The 23,637-nt window shown below is 40.8% G+C and overlaps 1 protein-coding gene across 2 annotated transcripts in view; it reads right to left on the reverse strand.

Annotated features, from left to right (window-relative positions):
• Positions 1 to 3,519: 3,519 nt before the first annotated feature.
• The window catches only part of TBC1D8 (TBC1 domain family member 8), a 62,415-nt gene continuing 42,297 nt past the window's right edge, over positions 3,520 to 23,637 (reverse strand). Inside the window, exons 8-21 of one of the 2 annotated variants that reach the window (XM_083174375.1) lie at positions 23,223 to 23,405; positions 22,525 to 22,674; positions 19,734 to 19,884; positions 17,443 to 17,657; positions 16,359 to 16,476; positions 14,965 to 15,250; positions 13,519 to 13,648; positions 13,256 to 13,354; positions 11,678 to 11,746; positions 10,979 to 11,219; positions 10,596 to 10,661; positions 6,626 to 6,715; positions 6,254 to 6,354; positions 3,520 to 4,682 (exon numbers count right to left, since the gene is read on the reverse strand). In XM_083174375.1, the coding sequence (XP_083030501.1) occupies positions 4,239 to 4,682; positions 6,254 to 6,354; positions 6,626 to 6,715; positions 10,596 to 10,661; positions 10,979 to 11,219; positions 11,678 to 11,746; positions 13,256 to 13,354; positions 13,519 to 13,648; positions 14,965 to 15,250; positions 16,359 to 16,476; positions 17,443 to 17,657; positions 19,734 to 19,884; positions 22,525 to 22,674; positions 23,223 to 23,405 (2,343 nt within the window). In that variant the 3' untranslated portion in view covers positions 3,520 to 4,238. Of the gene's footprint in view, positions 4,683 to 6,253; positions 6,355 to 6,625; positions 6,716 to 10,595; positions 10,662 to 10,978; positions 11,220 to 11,677; positions 11,747 to 13,255; positions 13,355 to 13,518; positions 13,649 to 14,964; positions 15,251 to 16,358; positions 16,477 to 17,442; positions 17,658 to 19,733; positions 19,885 to 22,524; positions 22,675 to 23,219; positions 23,406 to 23,637 lie in introns of both variants that reach the window. The other variant, XM_083174374.1, reaches the window with a different exon arrangement.

A 23,637-nucleotide genomic window follows, 5' to 3' on the forward strand; every position in this document is an offset into this window, starting at 1 on the left:
TAAAAAGTTATTAGAGATGGTTTTCTGTAAAACAATAATAAAATGTAGGAGGAACACTATTTTAGAATGAAGTTTATTATTTCAAGCTGCTGCAGTCAAAATAATTAATGAAACTCAAGCACTATAAAAGGTGACAAATATACTTTCCACCAGCCAGAAAATGACCAAAGCAGGGTACACACTAAAGTTGTTCAGACTTTATTATGGGGTAGGTACGAATTCCCAGTGGTCGAAATACCGATAAGGTATTGCCGGCTCACCACACAGCGGGCCCGGTGCCTCGCTGCGCTCGGAACACTATATTCTCACTCTATGGGTGTCGCTGACGCAGACCAGCGATGTATACGTTACTACTGCCACTGCCAATGTAAAGAAAATGAGGGTAATGTATAAGTTACCACCGCCACCAATGTTAAAAAATGAGCCGGTAATGTATACATCACTGACGTAGGCCAGCAATGTATACGTTACCGGCTCGTATCGTAACATTGGTGGGCAGTGGCGCCAGCAATGTATACATTACCAGCTCATTTTTTTTTAACATTGGTGGGTAGTGGTTTGCTGGTAAATACCAGCATATACATAAAACATTGGTGGGCAGTGGTTTGCTGGTAAATACCAGCATATACATAAAACATTGGTGGGCAGTGGTTTCACTAGCCTATCTAAATACATTGGTGGGCAGTGTTGATACTGTATGTGCATAGTCGCACATTCATTGGTGGCAGTGTGCTCACTTATGGCTCTTATGGATCTCTGGCCCATACACACTAGGCGATTTTCAGCTGTAAATCGTCAAGTATATTACTGCCACAGCTATTTTGTCACCTATCAATTCTGGTACTTGTAGTGTACCAAGGGACAAAATACTTCTATTTTAAATCTATTTTGGCCTTTATTAATGAGACTAGGTGGAGGTGAATCCTACTCAGGGAAATCTAGGAATGGCTGGAAAAATGGTGGAGAGAATTTCTTACTGTCCTCTTTCTGATTCCACCAACACAGGCTGCCAAGCCTAGTGCTGGTTACCCTAAGACGGAGAGGAACCTCCTGCCAGTTTTGCACACCTACTGTAATTCACCTCACTTTTCTCCAAATGGATTTTGCCGATTCCAAGTAATAGTGCAATAACCAATAATGTTTATTGTTTTAGGTGTGCACACTATGCAGCACATGGTGATTGTTGCATTGTTTCACTGTTTTGAACCATGCAGGTCAATTATTGTAGTGGTCAAATCTGTATATTTCACTTATATAAATCACATGACATAGCAGTGGTGTGAGCAATCTGAATGGGATTGCCAGCTGTTGCTATGGTTTGGCAGATGGCCTTTCTAAAACGGCTGGAGTGCTGCATGTTGTCTACCCTTGTGCTACAGTATCCTGTGCCATGGTGTATATTGCTGGAAGCCACTGAATACTATTGCGCGTTTCATATCTGCTTACAGGCATGGGATCAACGTTGCAGTCTGACCACTAGTGTGGGATTCATAGATTTATGCCTTGTTAATTCTTGATTGCCAATGTTTGCGGAATCCCTCAGGGCAGTGGCAGTAGTGACATCATTGTCCCCAGCTGGCCAAAACTCTCTGCTGCTCTTCCACCAGCCTGTCTTCCTTCCATATGTAATTAAATATATATTTTCCCATTGGAAGGATGAAGCTGAATGTAAAAGGGCACTTTGGGCTGACATAATAAATGGCATGAGAGGGCTTTAAGGCATATAAAGAGGCATAAGGGAGTTGGGGATAGCATAAATGGCAGGAGGGTTGGTTAATTCGATTGGAAACAACCATATGACAGATTCCTATGTGTGAATCCAGCCCCCTAGTCTGGCCACACAGAGGGCATGAGTGACATGGCTGATACCTGTTATGCCGCTACATCCCTATTTCACCACATGAAAATAGCATTTAATGTAAGGGGTTTTTTTTTGTTTTTTTTTAAATTACAGCTTTTGCTGCATTTGTTGGACTCAAAAGATTACGAAGGACAGTAAAAAATAAAACACAAAAAGGAGTCAGAAATGTTTTAGATCAGTTAAATTGGTCAGTAATAGGACAGTTATGACATATTATGCATTTTACATTACATTACATTGGGGCTTGATACTTTTTTTTTCTAAAATCCAGGAGCTGGGATGAAAGTATAGCCTGACCACCTTCCAAAAAAAGACTGAACCTCCCCCATGGCCACAAGAAGCAGCTTATTCCCCCACCCTTGGCCTGGGCAACCAACCCCATGGCCACACAATCATCCACTGCCATTGCTGTATCGCTATCCCCTGAGCAACCCCCCCCCCCCCCCAATGCACACATTACTGAACAGCTTAACCCTTTCCCTGCCCCCAGGCAACCACGGACACAGAATTAAGGGGGTACTCCCAGACAAACCCACCTCCCTGTGGTCACATCACTACCCCCACCAAAACTGCAATCACAGAAAAGTCTTGTTGAGAGCTCTGTGCAGCCAGAGATTGCAGACACAACAGATAGCAAAAGCCAGAATGGACAGGCATTCAGCACATTCACGCTTGTGTATGTAATGGCCGCTAAGATAAAGGCTACAGGCACGCCAACAAACCTCCAATGGGGCGGACAAGGATCTGCTTCCTCCATGCATGCATATTCTGGTTGCCATAGGAACCTGGCCCCAGGATTTGTTAAGCCCTGCGTTACATCACAACATAAATGGGAGTTTCCCAACTTATAAAGACTGGCAGACAAGTGTTAGCGAGAGAGCAATGTCCTCCCCAGTAGCCCAGTGTGCTCTGTGCAAGAGGTGGACAAGACTTGGTGGGACTGTGCCTGGTACTAGACTGCAATCCAAACTGATTCATCTCCATTCGTCCTTGACATACATATCTATACATCCCACACTATCTGAACATACAGTAAATATAATTGGATATTAACACTTATTAATTTTATGTACTGCTGCACACACACACACTTTAATTTGTCTGATTGATTTGCAAGAAAGTGAACTTAAAGCAAATGTGTATTTATTTATATTTTTCATAACCACCACTAAGAAAAAAAAACCTCTGAATTCATACCAATCAATCAATCAATCACATCCTATATAATTTTCCAGAAGGGTAAATATACAGGGTTATTCTGGTTGGTTTGCAAAAGCAAATTCCTTCTTTAATAGACAAAACCATGTGCACTGCAGGTGGGGCAGATGTAACATGTGCAGGGAGAGTTAAATTTGGGTGGAGTGTGTTCAAACTGAAATCTAAATTGCAGCGTAAGAAGAAATCAGCCAGTATTTACTATGCACAGAAACAAATTAACTCACCCAAATGTAACTCTCTCTGCACCTGTTAAATCTGCCCCACCTGCAGTGAACATGGTTTTGTCCACTAAAGAAGGAATTTGCTTTTGCAAACCAACAATTTAATGCCCTCCTGAACCATACGTCTATCCCTGCAGTGCAGACAATCACCACTAAGGGGCCACATTACTGAAAAGAGGCGCCTGTGTTTGTTTCTACATGAAAAAACATTACAGAAGACTTAATAAAAACATGTTTATTGAAAAGTGCAGCTTCTCACAAACCAAGACAAAAAGCACAAGATAAGTCAACGTGACAGAATACAAATTCCAATGCAAATCAAATATAATAAAAGTTTCAATTCCCAGCATTGAAACATTATTAGTGCAAACACAAAATTGAAACTCACATACAAAACAGTGGACATATGACATAAACCTGTACGGATTTTTTGACAAGAAGAAATATTTGGCATGCCATTAATGGACACTCCATACAAACTGGTCAGCTTTTTTGCCTGGAAGTTACAGGGTTTGCCAGTTGGCTTTAAATATATGCATAGAAAGAACTAAGCGCGTTCAAGATTGTAATACAAAACTGCCCAGTGTGCTTTGATAAATCAAGAATGCAGAATGTTATAATCTTGGTGTCTTTGTTCTAGTCACTTCTCTTCAATGTAAAATACAGTGTTCTAGAACTTCTTTACATGAAGCAGATATCATGAAACGGTTATTCATTACATCCTATTTTGAGTGGCCAACACTTTAAAGTCTTCAAGACAATGCGTATTAAATCACATTACAAAGTAATGTCAGTTGAGGTTTCCATCAGCTTGTTGACTATTGGTTGATAGGACAACAATATATAAATACAAGAGTGATCGTCTCTCAGTCAATTGTTCCCAGGAAGCTAGCTGCCAGACTCTCTGAAATCCAGAAGACAACTGAAAGAATCTTGATTCAGGATGAAATGGAGGATGGCTGGTTCATTCCATTCGTTTTTAGACTGTATGGATTGTTTTTAGCACTTTCTAACTTTGGTTTCAGGTCCCATGGCTTCTCAAAGAAATTCACTAATGACTGCTCAGTCAGCAGAGATGCCAATATGTGCTCGAGAGAAACCGCCCAGTCTGATGTAGTCAGTGGCATAGCCTGAGCAGGATCTTGTGGAGCATTAGTGGTCTCAGAGAACACACAGTCCTGGTCCGAGGAGGAGGCACCGTTTTCTGAATCTACAAATTCATCCGAAGCGCTTCCTGAGCTTATGCTAATGCTGCGTTGGCCAACCTCTCCAATCTGAAGGAGGAGGGTTGTTACTGTGGCAATGGCTTGGTACAAATCATTTTCCTCTGGGTCTGCATGAAACAGGCTGTACATTGTTTTGCAAAACTGTATAAATTCTCTCTGTAAATAGAAAATATATATAAAATAGTATGACAGCACAAAAAACAAGCTGGATGTAAAACATTTCCTCAAAGGACAAAATTCACATACAATTTGTGTCACATTTTTGGAAGTAGTTTTGCAAGTAAAGGTGGGGTATCAATAAACAAGTGCTACAAACAAGCAATAATTTTGACACTGCATATGTCTCTTGCAAACCGAAACAGCAGAAAGTACATTTTGTTTTTACACCGATGGGTGAGGAAATAATTTGTTAACTAGTACAGTGAGATCATATGAATGGGCCACCTACAGTGACATCATATGAATGGGCCACATCATATGAATGGGCCCCCAGCTCCACCCACCCTCTTTATACACTGCTCCCTCCCCCCCTCCCCCCCCCCCATCATTGAGGTTAATTTTGGCAGCCAGGGAATATGCCTAATAGGGTAGGTGTATAAAGGTAGAAATTAGTTTATGTGTTTCATAGTACAAAAAATGGAAAGCATTTGAGTACAAACATATGGGGCATACATCTACAGTATATACAGTGTGGAAAATGTATACAGTTACAAGTTAAAGGATGCATCCACTCTGGCCACAAACATGAAACCAAAATAAATCCACGAACAGGGGGTTAAAATGGGGGTGGGGGGGGGACGACGACGATAATAAACTATAATAACCTCTTCATACTTCAGGTATTTTGATCCTTACTGACAATTTCATATTTATATTAAGTTTGGTGAAAATAAAATTTGTACAGGCAAATGTTCTTTTTCAGGACAGGCAGGGTATTTGCTATATCATGGGATTAAATATGTAAATTACTTTCTACCACAATAATTAATGCGTGCCCAATGGGGCAACTCAATTATTCCAGTTACCCATTAATTATCAGGCCTGTTGTGCCCAATTAGTCCAGGTTTGGTTTTTGCACATTTCTGCTCACTACCTCAGGAGGCTGCAAGCAGAAAAGTGCCCATACAGAGCAACAGTTGAGTTACTACTAATTTAGGTAAGCAGAGACCATGGGAGACAGTTGAAAAGGATGAGAGATTCACAAAGTGGGGGATTTGGTAAGAGATCACCAGTTTTTTTTAAATCGGCAATCATTTACACTGCAAAATTAGACTGGTTTTGCAGTGTAAATAATTGCCGCTTTATAAAAACCCAGGAGATTTCTTACCAAATCTCTCACTTTCTGAATCTCTCATCCTATAAAATTCCCCCCCATGAGTTGAATGTAATAGGGTGTGAGAATCAGAAAGTGAGACATTTTGTGAGAGTTCCCCCCCCCCCCCCCCCTTTTTTTTTTAAAGCGGCAATCATTTACACAGCAAAACCAGGTTGATTTTGCCATGTAAAGGATTACTGCTTAAAAAAATTAGAAATCTCTCACTTTCTGATTCTCACACCCGATTGCATTTCCCCCCTCATGCTGCTTTTATAGTACATGTACATTGTGCAGTATGAATTGCATGCAAACACAGACTGCTATGTGTGGTTAGCAGCATTACAGGGGCTGCTACATATGGATTGGCGTAGGGTGTCCGGAACCCTAAATTGGGCACTGCTGAACACTCTACCTGAGTCATTTTTGGCAATTCTTTCTCTGTGTTTTTATTTTTTTCTCTTTTCAAGTCTTTAAGCATCTGCTTTAGTTGCTTCTGGTAGTCCTTTTCTCCACCTGTCAAATAAATGAATACAATTACATTTAAAATTACAGCAGTGAGGACCTATTTGCAGTTGTAATGTCATTAACTCAGTGCTTGTCAATTAAAAAAAGAAAAAACATAGCATTGATAGTAAACTAGTATAGGTTGATATGTACTTTGTTAAATACAAGCATTAATAAATAAATAAATAAATAGGCTTGCTCAATTTGATATATTTTAGGTAAAAACAAAAGAAATATATGAGTGGACATTTTTGCAAACTTAACAAAAATAAACTCCTACTATTTGCTTTTGCGAGCTTCAGTGGTCTGGTCGTGGACAAAAGAGGCCCTTTCAGTGGTGACTGGCAGTCATGGTCGTTCTCAGTAAGAGCTGATCAAAAAACAGAAAGTCAGCAGCAGTCTCACACAAAATAACTATCAACAGATGACATAACAGTAAAAAATCAGTGTAGAAATTGCTCTGCAAATAGTCATTCTAAAGGAAACATGTTTATATACTGCCCTATGAAATTACACTATGGCACCAATTTATCATTCAATATTTGGGGTTAAATCCCTGAAAACTTAAGCCACAAATTTTAAGTATCACTAGAATGTATCATGGAGGGACTGCAGCAGGAATCTCCGATCCCTGCTCCGATCCCAACTTTACCTTTTTCGCATTGTAAATGCGATCTGTGATAAATGGGCCCCATATAAGATAAGGCAGCCCTTGTTATTTTTTTTTTTTTAAACTAAATAAGGTTCTGTAATTCTATTGGCAAGTTACCGACTGCGTATCTAAAGGTTCTGTGAAAATGATGGAATGGTGGGAAAACCTGTGCTATAGTATAGATTTTCATTACATGTTAGTAGTTGAGATTTCACAGACCGCACATACATTGCAAAAACTGAAATAGGCAAAATTGGATATTTAGGGAATATGAGTTGTAGTTGAATAAAATGAGGCGTATATGGGGATACAAGAAGTAGTTAAACATTAAGCATCAATGGCCTTAAAGGCTGTAAATAAAAGGTAACAGTAAGTTTTACAGTATAGCATTAATAGAAGCTAATTCTAGATAAGCAGAAAATGCCATAACTGACTATTACCATAATGTAAAGTGAAGAAGAAAGTAACGAAAACAGAGTCAATATGAAAGAAAGGAAGAACAATTTAGAAGGCTATCACAGAGGAGTAGATACTAAATGAGTGTTTAAAAACAAAGATATTATGAATATCAACATTGGATGTGTTACAGACATTTAAAAACAAAATAAAAACCTATTAAAAAGTAGTCTAGGGTAAGGTATTCAAACAAGCGAAGGAATGTGTGGGGTAACAGTAGGGTGGCCAATCCTGGGATCGGCGGGATCCCAGGATTTGGCCCCAAAAACGCCGGGATTTCAATCTCGGAATTGGAGTTTACAATCCCGGGATTAGACTGCGCATGCGCAGTCTAATGCTGGGCAGCGTCTGAGCTTGTGCTCAGACACTGCCCGGCTTCTCCCGTCCGGGGCAGTGCAGCTCTGCGCAGTGTGACGTCAGAGGTCACGCTGCGCAGGCCACACAAAAGCCGCCTCATCCTGTGCGCACCGCACCGACCTCCCGCCGCCTCCATGAGACTGCCCACCCGCCCAGGCTGCCTGCATTCGCCTCTTTCCAGACCCCCATACCATCGCCCGACGCCCACCCACCCAGGCTGCATCCTCCCGCCTACACGCCCAGGCTGCATCCGCCCAGCTCCATCGCCCACCCGGCCGCACCGCACCTGTAAGTAAATATGCGGGCAGCAGGGGCGGTTTTTTGTATTAGGGAAGCCAATCCCGGGATTGGACATTTTTCAATCCCGAATTCCCGGATTGAAAAAATTCCCCCGGGATTGGCATCCCTAGGTAAAAGGTCTGTGGACTTTTAAACAGTGAGGTTAATGGCTTCTACTGTATGAATAAAAACTAAATTGGAAAATAAAGAGTGCACACCAGATAAGATCCAGTAGTTAAGGGACACGAGTCTAATGTAAAATATACATCTAAGCATACAAGCAATTTGCAGCCAGTGGGTGAAGAAAGATAGCTATGGCCAAAAGTTTTGGGAATGACACAAATATTAATTTACACAAAGTCTGCTGCCTCTGTTTTTTATGATGGCAAATTGCATATACCTGTACAACAGAATGTCATGAAGTGTGATCAGATGAATGCAAAGTCCCTCTTTGCCACTACAATGAACTTAACCCAAAAACAACACTCCCAACGCATTTCAGCCCTGCCACAAAAGGACCAGCTGACATCATGTCAGTGATTATCTCGTTAACACAGGTGACAGAGTTGATGAGGACAAGGCTGGAGATCACACGGTCATGCTGATCGATTGGAAGATGGTGGTGCTTGAAATCATTGTTCTTCCTCTGTTAACTAGGGTTACTAGGCAACACCTGGAGTCATTATTATTATTGCTTTACACAAAAAGGGCTTCAGAGGCAATGATTTTGCTGCTAGTACGATTGCACCTCAATCAATCAACCATTTATCGGATCATCAAGAACTTCAAGAGGTTCAATAGCTGTGAAAAAGGCTTCAGTGTTCCCAAAAATGTCCAGCAAATGCCAAGATGTCTCCTAAAGGTGATCCAGTGTAGAGCTTGCTCAGAAATGGCAGTAGGCAGGTGTGAGTGTATCTGCACGCAGTGAAGCGAAGACCTTCGGAGGATGGCTTGTGTCAAGAAGGGCAGCAAAAAAGAAAAAGAAAAAAGCCACTTCTCTCCAGGAAAAACATCAGGGACAGACTGATATTCTGCAAAAGGGTACTGGGATTGGACTGATGAGGACTGGGGTAAAAGTAATTTTCTCTGATGAATCCCTGTTTTATAAGGAAAGGCGAGTGCTACCATCAGTCCTAAGTCACACCAACATTAATAACAGTCTGAGACCATTTGTGTGTGTGTGTGTGTGTGTGTGTGTGTGTTTGTGTGTGTGTGTGGGGGGGGGGGGGGGGGTGGTGCTTCTCAGCCAGTGTTGTGGGCTCCCCTCACAATTGTGCCTAAGAACACAGCCATGAATATAGCATGGTACCCAAAAAATCCTCCAAGATCAACTTAGTTTGTTGATTAAAAAATGCCCTTTCCATAAGGTAAAAGTGATAACTAAACTCGGGGAACAAAACATCAAAAGTTTGGGTCCATGGCGAGGAAACTTCCCAGATATTAATCCCATTGAGAACTTGTGGTCACTCCTTAAGAGTCGGATGGAAAAACAAAACCCCACACATTCTGACAAACGCCAAGCATTGATTAGGCAGAAATGCTTGAATGGGTGGCCATCAGTCAGTCTGTGGCCCAGAAGATGAATGACAGCATACATGGGCGATTTGCAAGTCTTGAAAAAGAAGGGTCAATATTTAGAGTGTTGACCCTTCTAATGTAACTGGCAATAAAAGCCTTTGACACTTATGAAATGCTTGTAATTTTACTTCAGTATACCATAAAAACATCTGTCAAAATGGTCTAACACACTGCTTCAGCAAACTTTTTGAAAATCATGTCATTCTTGAAACTTTTGGCCATGGCTACATAGGAAAGAGTTCAACATAGTTAGATGATTATAATATATAATGAAGTGGTTATATAATGAAGTGGTACAAATTACTATGGCAGTGAACTACAAACTGACAAAATAGTCATAACAGCAGATACTGGTCTCCAAATGGAGTTGTGGCTTCATATTCCATATCTAGAATACTATTTCAGTGGCATGGTGGCAGAGTAGTTAGCATTGTTGTTTTGCAATGCAGAGGTCATGGCTGTCAATCTAAGGCAGTGGAGTTTGTAAAGTTTCTCCATGCTCATCTGGATTAGAACTCCAGGATTAGAACTCCATTTCAAGAAGTCTATTATTTGTAGGTGCCACTCATCTATTGAGGCAGAGACTTGCAACTTCAGGAGGATTTTTTAACAACGTTTATGCAGATGGTGTGATGCCATAGTAATGACAAGCCATTCCTATTCTTCACCGATCATATGCATTGCAACCAAATCAAATGGCCTTTGATCAAACTAATGGCACTAGAGAAGGTAAGTGTCCACTTCTAGTGAAGGGCGATAGTATGAAAATGCCAGTCTAGCAACCAAGCAAATTAGACACAGGCCAACAGTATATATGCAGTTTATATTGGTGCCTCATTTATTATGGAAATACCTGTATACACAGATAGACAATTATTATTTCACTATAAAAGCATCATTACAATCTAAATACCCCCAAAACATTTACCTGGTGATATATGAAGTCGGTACAGCAATTTGATTTTTTCATTCATCTCCCCATTGTATATAATATCTGCAAGAAAAAGGAAACAACTTAACCCTTGTTTTGCTAAAGCACAGGCATGTCAAAACTATGGCCTTCATGTTGTGAAACTATACGTCCCATCATGCCTTACCACAGTTTTGCTATTAGGGAATGCTAAACCTATGGCAAGGCATGCTGGGATGTGTAGTTTCACAACAGCTGGAGGGCCACAGTTTGGATATGCCTCTAGCATCTTAAGGTCATGGTAAGACATTCACAATTTAATCTTACACATGGATGTGACCGTGTATACTACAGGTGCTACTATTGCTTTATTATACAACATTAATCACAAGTGCACTCACCTAAACACCAAGCAAAGGATTTGAACTCAATGAGATTATCCTGATTTTCATCCAGCAGACGGAACATCCTTTCAGCTAAAACCTCTGTGTGAGGACCCCACGACCAGGGGGAACAGAGCCTGAAGAGGTCCACGAATTGCCGACTGTCAATCTTGTACTGTTCTGCATAGGGCCTTCTGGGATCATGGCGCTCAAGTAATAATGAGATTCCTTCCCAGTAACAACTGATAAAATGCTCCATCTGAACAAGGGAAAGCAAGAAAGCCATATTAGTTTTTTCTTTTTTTCTGAAGATCTCCGAATTTGAAATACATGTTGTCTATAGAACCATTAAGACTACCCACATAAGCAATACTAGTAAAATTGGCAATAGTTATCTGGCATGGTGGAAAAACAACTAGATTGTAACGCCAACATGCCAGATGGATTGTTAAAGTGCCTTTAAGACCAAGGGCCAGATGCACTAAGCTCCAAAAGGTGATAAAATTGAGAGTGATAAACAACCAACCAATCAGCTCCTAACTGCAATGTCACAGACAGTGTTTGAAAAATGTCAGACAGGAGCTGATTGGCTGGCTGTTTATCACTCTCTATTTGATCACTTTTGAAGCAAAGTGCATCTGGCCCCAAAGCTGGGAACCACTGCTATAGCCCAACAGTATGTAAGTAAACAGACGAGGGCCAGGTCATTTCTCTCACCTTAAACATGTCAAACAGGTCTTCTAAATCTTCATGAAGAAATGAAACATCTGGTGTAACAACTCGCAGCTAAACAGTAAAGAGAGAGCTAGGCTGTGAATCATATATGTGTAAGTAGGGTGAGGGAGCTTGCAGTATACATTTCTACAAGTGACAATAAAGACCACTACATTTATCAGCAAATACTGTATAAGGAGCAAATAGAGAAGGCACTTTGTTTAGTGACAACGCCCCACAAGTCATTGGCTTTATCAACACTCCAGGATTAGGAAATAATTTTATAAATTACATATTAGAGACATCTTCAGGCCATAAAACTTTTCACAATACGCCAATAACTATTATATATAAATATAACGTGTATAGGATAAACATGTTTAGGTATTTAAGTATATCATTTTATATTACAGATATAAGTATTAACTGTATTCCAGCCTCAAATAAGCTCAGGTCAGCTTAAACACGGACACATTTAGTATTAATGCAGATAACCTGGATTTACAAATACATTTTATTATTCATTTCACTGTGTTTCATGTAGGGGTGCAACAGAACAACAATCTTCCTGTATCCAAATGTCAAAGCCTCACATGGCAACAAGCACAACAGTAGATAAGTACAAATTCATCTCCTGAAAAGCTGCAAAGTTTCACATCAGAAATGATTGATACCACTTTCAGGGGGTATTCAATCCAGGATCACGGCTATCGATCCCTCCCAACAGCCGTGATCCTGGCCCGTTTGTGGTCTGATCAACAGCTGGGATTCAATGTCCCGCCTGATGATCAGCGCAAAAGGGGCATGGCCGTGGATTGTCGATCTGCGGCCGGGATCACGACAATTCACGGCCGTTATCAGCAGAATGTGCCCGATAGCTTCTAAAGTCGGGCTCGTTCTGCCGTGATCCAGCTTCTAAAGTCGGGCTCGTTCTGCCGTGATCCCTTTTCAATGCTGTTGCTAAAGACAGCAGTGAATAGGGAGCCGCCCGCTATTTTACCCTGTTGGGAGTAGCGGCAGCACATTGCATACCCCCCCCCTAAGACCGCAAATGCTGGATAGCACCAGGCATTAGGGCACGGGTCCATCTCAGGAGCGACCCGGGATCTGGGGTGTGAAAGCTCTGCATCATGGTTTATAGTGGGTCGGTGACGGCATACGGGGACAGGGCTGAGTGGCTAAGCATCATCAGTGGTCGGGGGAGGAGGCATTGCTTGGAGCTGACAGCGCTGCCTCCTCCATACTGTGAATGGGACTTGGGTTACCCGTTCACACTGCACCTGACCTGGATCAGAGCCGTATTCAACCCTGTTCATGACCAGGGTGAACTCCTGGGTTGCTCGACTCGGGGTGACACTTTCAGACCGCACCTCAACCCGGGATGGTGACGCAAGGACCTGGCAGTAACCTGGTTCGAGAGTGCGGTCTGAAAGTGGTATGAATGATTTGCCTCCAGTGAAAAGCCCATCAAACTATTAATTTTACATGTGTATTGGACAAGTCCTTACAATATCTAGTCATTGTATTATTTTTAAAAAAGTGACATAGATCATCTAGCATTGTGTAGAGGAAGGTACTCACAACATTTTGCTTTGTAGTCTCCTCATGGTTTTGGAGAACACGGATCCTATGTTTACAACGCAAGTGCTCAATTTGTTCCACAGAGGAGTTGCCAAATTTCTGCAAAGGCACACAAGACCATCCATTTTTTCACACCACCTTACATCATAGACTGGTGATAAAGGCACCAGTATATACAGAAGTACAGATATGTGCTTTTCCTGGACCTTTCCACCTATAGATCTTTGTGGCCTGGGGCTTATTTTACACACTGGTTTACATACCTCATATGAATCCCGTATCAAATCTGAAATCTCTGTAAATGGGTATGCCTCTTGCTCGTTGTTCAAAAAACTATGCAAGTTCCCAATGTGTGGCAGAGGGCTCTCCTCATTCTTCACATGGTCCAGAAATCTATTCAGGGGAACATTCACATTAGCATACAATCCTTCCTAAAAGTGCTAAGTAGACAAAAAGCATCACAGTAATGGTACTCATACAATCATTACAATGCACAGTAACATTAAGGGCCTGAGGTATCAAACGTCAAAAGGTGATAAACACAGCTCCTAACTACCATGTTACAGGCTAGGTTTGAAAAATGACAGGTAGGGGCTGATTGCATGGTTGTTTATCATCCTCCACTTTATCACTTTTTGAAGCTTGATACATTCGGCCCTATGCTTTAAGACTATGTAGTTACATTTCTATTTACACCCTATAGATTGTAAGCTTGCAGCAGGGCCCTCCTACCTCCAAGTCTGTCTGTTGTTACCCAGTTTGTTTTATCTCTGGCTACAATTCTAGAGACTGTAAATAAATAAATAAATACCCCCATCAGCTATAAAATGAAACCCACCTCCTTAACATCGTGTAGAAAGTGTGGTTATTAATTTTGTACTTGTAAAAAAAAAAAAATGATTGCCCGAGTTAAAAGGTAGTGGGGGAACATTGACCTTGGACTTTCCCAAAACAATTTTCTCCCCTCTCGTTAGGTTGTCGTCACACAGCATTCAAAGAAGTTGTATTTTTCCCTCATAAAAATGCTTAGTTCTTAGCAGGTTTCCCAGCAAAGCATTACCCACAGCATTGATTTGAAGCAACCTTCATCCATTGTTCCTTGATACAGTTCTGACGCTCACTCACCAGCATTATCTTTTTCAGTAGCTACAGTAGTTCTTGTGTAGGACAAGACCAGACGGCCTTTGCTCCCCACACGCATCAATGAACCTTGAGTACCTTTGAGCCTATTGTTGGTACACTGGTTATCACTACTTGAAACATTTTGGTTGGTACGAACCACAGCATACTGGGAATATTCCAATAGACCTAAAAATTTGGGAAATGCTCTGACCTAGTTGTCTAGACATTACAATCTGACAAAGTAGCTTAGATCCTTACATGTGCCCATTTCCCTGTGTACAAAACATCTTCAAGAAACAGAGTTTTCACCTGTTGCCTAAAATAGCCCGTCCCTTTGTAAATGCCAATGTAACAAAATAATCAATGTTATTCACTTCTCCTGTCTGTGGTTTTAATTGTATGGCTGATAGGTGTAGCAGACTATGATCACTTGCATTAATGTGTGTGTTGGTATTGTAATAGATGTTTTTCTACATAAATAATCATTCTAACATTTCTACTCAAATAATTAAGTCAATTGGAGCAATATCAAATCAAAGAACAAGGAAATTCAGGTAAAACATAATATATATTTAACAGTCAGTAACCTGCTTAGAATCATAAGTGCATGTCCGTCATCTTTACTGTTGCACAGATCCACAGCTGTGGCATCCAGAACAGCCAGTCCAACCTGGAAAATGGCCTTGATACCATCAAAGAAGACACAGTCCACAACATTTACAGCACTCTGCAGGGGCATAATACTGACAAACAAGGTGAGGAACCAAGATAAGGATATGGAAGCCAATGTGGTTAAATCAGTGATATGTTCAGCCAGTTCAGGAAGACGCTCCTGTATGAGTTCTTCAAAGACGGATTGGTCCACTTGAGCTCCTGTCAAGAAAAACAAGGGAGGTGAGGAGCCAAATAAGAAGTAACATTACTCACACTATAGTTCCCAATCGGCTGATTTCTAGGATGTGGTTTTGCCAGCTAACCGTATCCCATAATACAGCTGATTGCGGATAAATGGATACAGCACATAATGTCCTTTTACCATATGGTGCTATGCTCTCAACATAGATGATCAGCTTAAATATCGCTACTCAATTACATTGTAGCCACATATACAACGGTTTGGTATACCAGGGTCTCTAGATTTCTACTTTTGTCGCAGAGGAATTTGTAAAATGATGATTATGCATAACGCAACATGTGGGAATATTTGTTGAAGGTGCAATGCTGGAAACTGTCAAAATGGTAATTCAAAAATTGGTTGAATTAACTGGATTTGTCCGACTTACAATTTTTTGCCATTTTTCAGTTTCTGGGAGCACATTACCTATTGTCATTTTCGCCAATATATTACCATATATTTGTTCCAACAGCCAGATTGGACAATAAATGTTTAGGTGTATGGCCAGCTTTAGTCGCACACAGATGTACAAGTACTGCGAGCCACAGTGCTCAGTGTTCGGTTGCAATGCAGTTTTGTCACTTTAGTGGTGCGAATAAGTGGTGCATATATTAAGAAAAAAAAAAGATTCTTGGCACAGGTGTATGAGGACACATCTGTATCTGTATGGGTTTTGCTTTTTTTTTTTCTTCTCATTAAACTACCCCAGAATTTAATGTATATTGATCTGTGATATTTAGAGGGCATATTCCCAGGACCAAAGATCACAGACACAGTTTACAGCCAAACAAAAAGATCCTGGAAGCCCCTCAATACTAAAGCATGGAGATCTTGCTCTAATAAACCTACTGTATAAGGATTCAAAGCTTAGAGACAGATGGATGCAACTGTATCATTCATAATGGAGCCATGAACACAAGTTCTATTCCCTTGAAGTTTTTAAATTAATTTGTATTCAAGCCATATTTGCATTCCAGTGTGATGCAGGTCTATGCGTTCCTACAGCAATACAATCTACTATACTGCAATCTTTAACTTCATAAGTGGGTGCCAGGGCATTCAGTAGATAATAGGCAACAAACTCACCAAGAACTCGGTGATTAAAATAATCTGGAAGCATCCTTTCACATACTGCAACTAATAGCCAAAATGCCTCTTCCTCCTTGGCATATAGCAGTAAGACAGAGGTCAGAATATTCATGGACTGATTGGCCACAAGTATGTATATAGAGGGAAAAAAATAATTAGTAAATGAATACACTTTTGCATTTTCTGACAAATCTTCATGACTGTATTGTTCTGAAACTAAAAATACAACCGTGGGATTAACTACATCAGCAGGAACATAAATCCTAATTTCCTGAGCAGGAGGAACACAGGACAAATTATGCTGAAAGGTCAGTTATACTGTAGCCATTTATCATATAAAAGTCCACAGGTGACGCAGTACTTATATACAGTAAAATATAGAAATATGATGAATCTAATGGTCCATTTGTGCACAAAAAGGACCCAAAAGCCCCTCGAGTCCTGTTGGAGAAAGTGCGCTATATAAATGAAACTTACTTACTATCATAAAGGGACAGGTCAGAAGTAACAAGAGATCTGACCCATGCAGTCACAACAAAGGGAGATGTCAACGTTGAAAGGGGAGCGGAGTCAACAATAATCAGGTCAACATGAAAAGGCCAACATGGGAAAAAAGGTCAACACAAGCAAATGCTCGTTACATGAAAAGGTCCTATACATCAGGGGAGTATTGGGGAAATTCCATGTTCTCCCGCATGCCTGGGTCAGAGGATCGTCAAAATCCAACATGTTGATTAGAATTGGCAAGACAGGGATATTTATCATGCTGAATTCATTAATCACCAGAGTGCAGTGATCAGTGGATCAGATTGGTACGAGCAGAACGGGGATACTGTGGACGTATAGCCAGCATAAAAGTGTGTCATAACTAGAGATGTGCGGGTTCGGTTTTACTCGGATTTACTTGGTTCTTAATCGGGATCATATTGGCTATCCAAAACACATGACAGCTGATAGCCAATAAGATCCGTGTTTGAGTACTGAGTAAAACGGAACCCACACATCTCTAGACATGATATAGAAGAATAAAAATTAAAACCTTATACTATAACAAGAAACTAAGCATAGTCTAAGTCTTTACCTGGCAGTATCCTATTTTGGGGTTCCTATAGGCATAGGCAGTGAGTACTCTCCTGAGAGCTGCAATGCCAGTCTCATTCTGGAAGGCCGGATGCTCAGGCAGCGAGCGGTGGAGATCACGCTCAATCTCTTCAGTCACCATGCAGCACCTGCCCATCGATTCCTCCACCAGCTTTGTGTAATAATCTGGGTGAGTGGCCAGATCTGTCACTGCATCTAACAACAAAGTATTGTATTAAACGGTGCCTGCCATGCAAATGGGTACGTTACTCCAATGTTTGAAAATAGTACGTAAAACAGATGTGAATTGGAATAACCAGTTCTGCTATTCAAAAAAACTGAATAGAACCTAGGTTTCCAAATGTGTATTACGGATCCCATTGGAACACACACATAAAATAAATTAAGCATAATGGGAGTATTAAGCCTTAGCAAGTGATAAAGTGGAGAGTGATAAAGTACCAGCCAATCAGTGGAGAGTGATCAAGTACTGGCCAAATTCTCAAACAGCCTGTAACATGACAGTTAGGAGCTGATTGGCTGCCACTTTATCACTCTACACTTTATCACTTGTTAAGGCTTAATACATTTGACCTAATGTGCATAATGCTATGTGCTGAAAATGGGGATTGAAGTATACAATGTTATCACAAGGGTACTTGCTGCATCAATGCACAATGCATACAAGACTATTTGCTAATGAACATTTCAATATTTTTTGTTTATAAAAACTCACATTTGCTTTTAACCTACTACAATACTTTTGTATAAAACATGCAGTTTTTACTGCATTAGAACTTTTGAACTTGCTAATAAAGAAATTGAAAACAGGAAATCAGCGTTTGTCAACATTATGACTTATGACAAAGTCCTTCACGAAGGAACGGTGCTGGAGAAATCACAAAGGGGGTTATTCTAGTTCATTCTTTCTGACAAAATCCTTCTTAGATGGACAAAACCATGTGCACTGCGGGTGGGGCAGATGTAACTTGTGCAGAGAGAATTAGATTTGGGTGGGGTTTTTCTTCAAAGTGAGATCTATATTGCAGTGTAAAATAAAGCAGCCAGTATTTACCCTGCACAGAAACAAAATAACTCACCCAAATCTAATTCTATCTGCACATGTTACATCTGCCCCCCCTGCAGTGCACATGGTTTTGTCCATCTAAGAAGGATTTTGTCAGAAAGAGTGAACTAGAATAAACCCCAAAGTCTTCTTCAAGGGAACAACAGAAGACCAGACCCATCAACATTCAAACATGGGGCTGTTTAATGAGATCTTCTAGTGCACATGTCTTCAACCTGTGGACCTCCAGATGTTGTGGAACTACATATCCCAGCATGCCCTGAGGGTTTTTGGCATGCTCTTATAGGAAAAAATGGGGCAATGCATGTTGGAACATGTAGTTTCACATCTGGAGGGCCACAGGTTGAAGACCCATGTTCTAGTGTAACAATTCGTCATATGGGTGGATCATTACACATATTTTTTGGACTGCAATTTCCTGTTCATTCTTTATTTTCCCTAAAAGAGCTATACCCACACTAAATACTAAAACATGTTGTACGGTTATCATTAAATCACAACTGAAATCCTAGATACATTTAATAGATACATACTACTCTATGTATTATACCTAAACGCAGCAACTGCACAGACCTAAACCTATCAATACATCTTTAAACTGGTATGGGTCATTGGGTCTACACATTAGGCTGACATGCATTGCATCGACCACAGAAGGTCGACACATGAAATAGGTCGACATGGCTAAGGTCAACAGAGTTGGAAGGTCGACAAAAGAATTATGTCGCCAATGGCTAGGTCGACATGGACACCATCAAAGTGTACCGCCATGCTTCAGGCACACTATTATACTATCCCTCCATGCACCTAGTGGATGGTAGGGCGTGACATACCGCCTGTCGGCACACGTTGGCTGAAAAAAAAATTTGGGGAAAAACTCACGTTGACCTTTTTGGCTGTCAATTTAGTCACTTCCTAATGCTTGTGTTGACATTCCAACCCTGTCGACCTTAGCCATGTCCATCTACAGTATTTCATGTGTCCACCTGAGCCCTGTTGACCTTCAGTGGTCGATCCAATGCATGCTGACCTAATGTGTGTCGACCGAACGACCGTATACCTCTAAAAACAACATTTATACAATATTCTTCAACATCCATTTCACAGAATGTGCTTTATTTTCCATGTGCTCGACTATGTGCAGAACACTAACATAATGCTGCTTTTTCTTATACTTGTCATTTCCAGAGATTTCAGGCACTTACCTGAAAATATGAGCCACAATTCTCCACGAAGGGATTCCGGTATTCCCATGGCAACAAGCTTTCGGATTTTTTCTGTACGAAACATACAAACTGTCCTCCCATACTCAGCGAAATGATCCATCCACAAACGCTCCTTTATCTGCTCCCGTGTCTGCAAATGGAAAACAAAGAAATCCACATGATAATTGTTCTCTTCACTTTCATTGTACCAACTCCCTACACTATGGCCCTTATTCAGATCTGATCGCAGTACAAATTTGTTTGGAAAATGGGCAAAACCATGTGCACTGCAGGTGGGGCAGATGTAACATGTGCAGCGAGAGTTAGATTTGGGTGAGTTATTTTGTTTCTGTGCAGGGTAAATACTGGCTGCATTATTTTTACACTGCAATTTAGATTTCAGTTTCAACACACCCCACCCAAATGTAACTCTCTCTATACATGTTACATCTGCCCCACCTGCAGTGCACATGGTTTTGCCCATTTTCCAAACAAATTTGTACTGCGATCAGATCTGAATAAGGGCCTTTGTGCTAGTTGCAGCCATTATAATACCAGGTGCTCACTTATGGACACATGCCATTTGTCAACAGAATCATACACGGATTTCTACACCACCTGCCCAGCGTGACACAACCAAGCCACTATACATTAAGGGGATGATTCAGTATGGCTCTGATGTGTCCACGTTCCAATATTGGGGGGTCTGCGCATACACGTATTTGCAGGTAAGTGACTGGGTCCTTGAGCTCTCAGCAAAATCAGTTGCTGTAAGTCAGTGAACAAGCCATGGTGTGGTGGAGCAGAAGACCTCTGCTGAGTAGCTGTGCATAGCGGCTACCTGGTCTTCAGCGCACAGTGGGCTAGATTCTCTATCACAGAAATGCGGTAAAAACCCCGTTATCTGGGTTTTTATCGCATTTCTGTATTCTCTAACCTCGCTCCGCAGTGTCACCGCTGCGGAGGGAATCGCCAGCAAAAGATGGCGGTTCCCTGCAGAAGCCTATGGGCTTCTTACCGCAGCGGTGTGTGAGGGATCCGTGACGGATCCCTCCCAGCATGCCCTGCGGCCGGCGTGTCAGTCTGCGCATGTGCAGACGGACTCCCGGGTCATAGACCCGGAAGTCCAGCAACGGCGCCGCATCGCAAGGGACAGCTCTTATCGCAAGAGCTGTCCCTTGCTTTAATGACCGCATATTTTAGAGATATGCCGGGCGAAGAGGGCTGCGGATTTTAGAGAATCCCGCCCAGTGTCACTTTATTCTACAGACAGGACATCAAACTGATTTTGCAGTATATAGGATTGCCAATTTAAAAAAACACCTGGAGATTTCTTACCGAATCTCTCACTGTCTGAATCTCTCATCCTATTACATTTTACCCAAAGTTTAAACTTACCTATATTAATTATACATAAGGTGCAGAAGAACCATTGATTATGTCAAATATCAATGCCACAGAAAAGGGAATGTTACCCCTCTTCCTGCTTTTACCATTTGTAACAGTTTTCACCTTAACATTATTAATTGTTAAATAGCACAAGAGAACAACGTTTGCCGTGGTATTTTCAGCAGATAAAGAATAGCTTTAAGGTCTGTAGGTATTTGTGTATCAGCTGGTAAACAGGATTTCTAAGGCTGTGACTTTCTGATGTTTGTGTATGTGTCCCATTTTCAGGGATTAAAGGAATCTAAGTAAGAATTTTTTTTTTATAAGTCAAGCTTCTTTATTCCAGCAGAGAATTAAGACTCACGACATGAAATGTATTATTTCAACAGGCGTCGTATATTTTGTTGACATGGTCGTAATGTCGATATTGACCACGTCAACATTGATGAAACAACTGTGGTTAGGACAAAACAAGTCAAATGAAACTGTAATATACAGAGCCATGCCCACAAATTAATTATACATGGTTGGAGGTGAACAAGGAGAGAAGTTCAGTATATTTTAGGGTGCAGAAGGGCTGAGAATGAATCCAGCTAAAGAAACACCAGTTTGGTGCACTCTTACATGTAGTAATAATAAGAAGACTTAGCACAAAGAAAAGGGAAAACTCACATACTTATGTATAGAAGATTGGGTAATGCCTGGGTATGTTCCTCTTTCAGAATATATACATTTTGAAAGCGGAACATACATTGCCCTACCTTCTATACGTTAGTATGTAAGTTTTCCCATTTCATGGTTTTAATATGCTTATTAGAAGACTTTTATTACATTAATGTATAAAAGTGTGCACCAACAAGGGCGTTTCTTTAGCTGGACTGATTCTCGGCCCTTCTGCACGCTAGTATTAATGAAATGTCGGCATGATTAGAATGTCCCGGGTGGTCTAGTGGTGACTTAGCTGGTTTGATGGGTCCAGCGGTTTATCCCAGCTCCGGCGGTGATGTACTGATAACTTCTGGCGGATCTTGCATGGCTTACATTGGTGAGTATTGCTAGCCCTAACCATCTCTCCTAAGTGCCTACTTTACCATAGCTGATCCCTCCCCCCATAGTGCCTATCCTTAATTATAACTAACCAGGCTCACCTGTCGACACTGAACTTCTCAACATTCCTCAGATGCTGACAAGGTCAATAATGATATTTTAATATCATAACTGTCTGCGCGAACAACTGCTGTGCCGAATCCTACACCTTAATTAGCTTTGTCTGTGTGTTAAATATAATATATTCTAATAATATATATTTGCTCCTGTGCAAGGAGATTTCTCAGCACTTCAAGTAAACATCACAACTTGTGGTCCAAAGTACACAAAGATCTATGGAGCGGATATACTGTACCATTCCAGGATCAGAGCTCTCAGTTCCTGTCTGATGAAATGTGGCCATCAAGGCTTCTGCATTTGCTGGCAGCTTCTCCTTCTCAATTCCACTTTCCACATTTTGATTAACCAATATGTTCATATTTCCGAAACCTTCTTTACCAAACACCTGTGTGGCAGGATATATTCTGTTACAAAGCTGTAAGGTGTCTCGGCTACCTTCATTTTCTAGTACTTATAAAAAAGGCGCAAAATATCCTGTTCTGTAAATCAGAAAATCATCTGGGCCCAGTAATGGATCTAGCAACTCACATATATACCGTATTTAAAATGACCAAAATGTTATAACTACATAGGACACAGGGCAGCATTTCCTGTTATTGAAGGATCTTTTATTGTCACAGCATAGCCAGAAGTCACAAGACTGTGGTTAAGCACTTGCTGTCCGAATTTACATTGCATAATGAAAAGTTAAACCAAGCATTAAGAAATTGGTAAATATCCCGGATTAATAAAATGGATCACCTGGCACCCTGGGGAAATTATCAAATATTGTTTTAAGCAGGTCAAAAAAAAAAACCTGACAAGTCAATGTAGATATGTTTTCACACAACCGCTTTGTGAGGGTGTTTTATGAACTCGAGCGAGATTACAAAGCTCTGTGTGTTTGTGAATCATTATAGATTATGTGAATTATTCATTATGGATACACACTACCAGATCTTTGTTTCGCACAAGCACTGTACTGGTGTTGACTTGCTCAAGTCTGAGGAGTAAACCATTAACCAGACTCTCTCTGTCTTTCAGCTCAATAAACTGGAAAGCCATCTGTTGCCTTATGCTGATAATAATGGGATTGGGCAGAAGGCTGGTGTCCTCCATCTTCTCCACGCTTACTACCTGTATTAAAAACAAAACATCACCAGATCAAATGTGAAACACTGTAACAGGATATTAACTAAACCATCAAATGTATATGTGAGCTCCCTATAGTACTCAGACTATGTAAAAAGAATGGTGTAAAACAGAAAAAGAAAAAAAAAATACAGTAATAGCCTAAATAAATCAAAACCTGCCTGATCCAAATGAGGCTGCTTTACTTTACACATGTATTTCTTTGTAAGTCCATTAG

The sequence above is a fragment of the Crinia signifera genome, chromosome 2 (genome assembly GCF_055691185.1).
Source record: "Crinia signifera chromosome 2, ASM5569118v1, whole genome shotgun sequence".
Classification (NCBI taxonomy): Eukaryota; Metazoa; Chordata; class Amphibia; order Anura; family Myobatrachidae; genus Crinia; species Crinia signifera.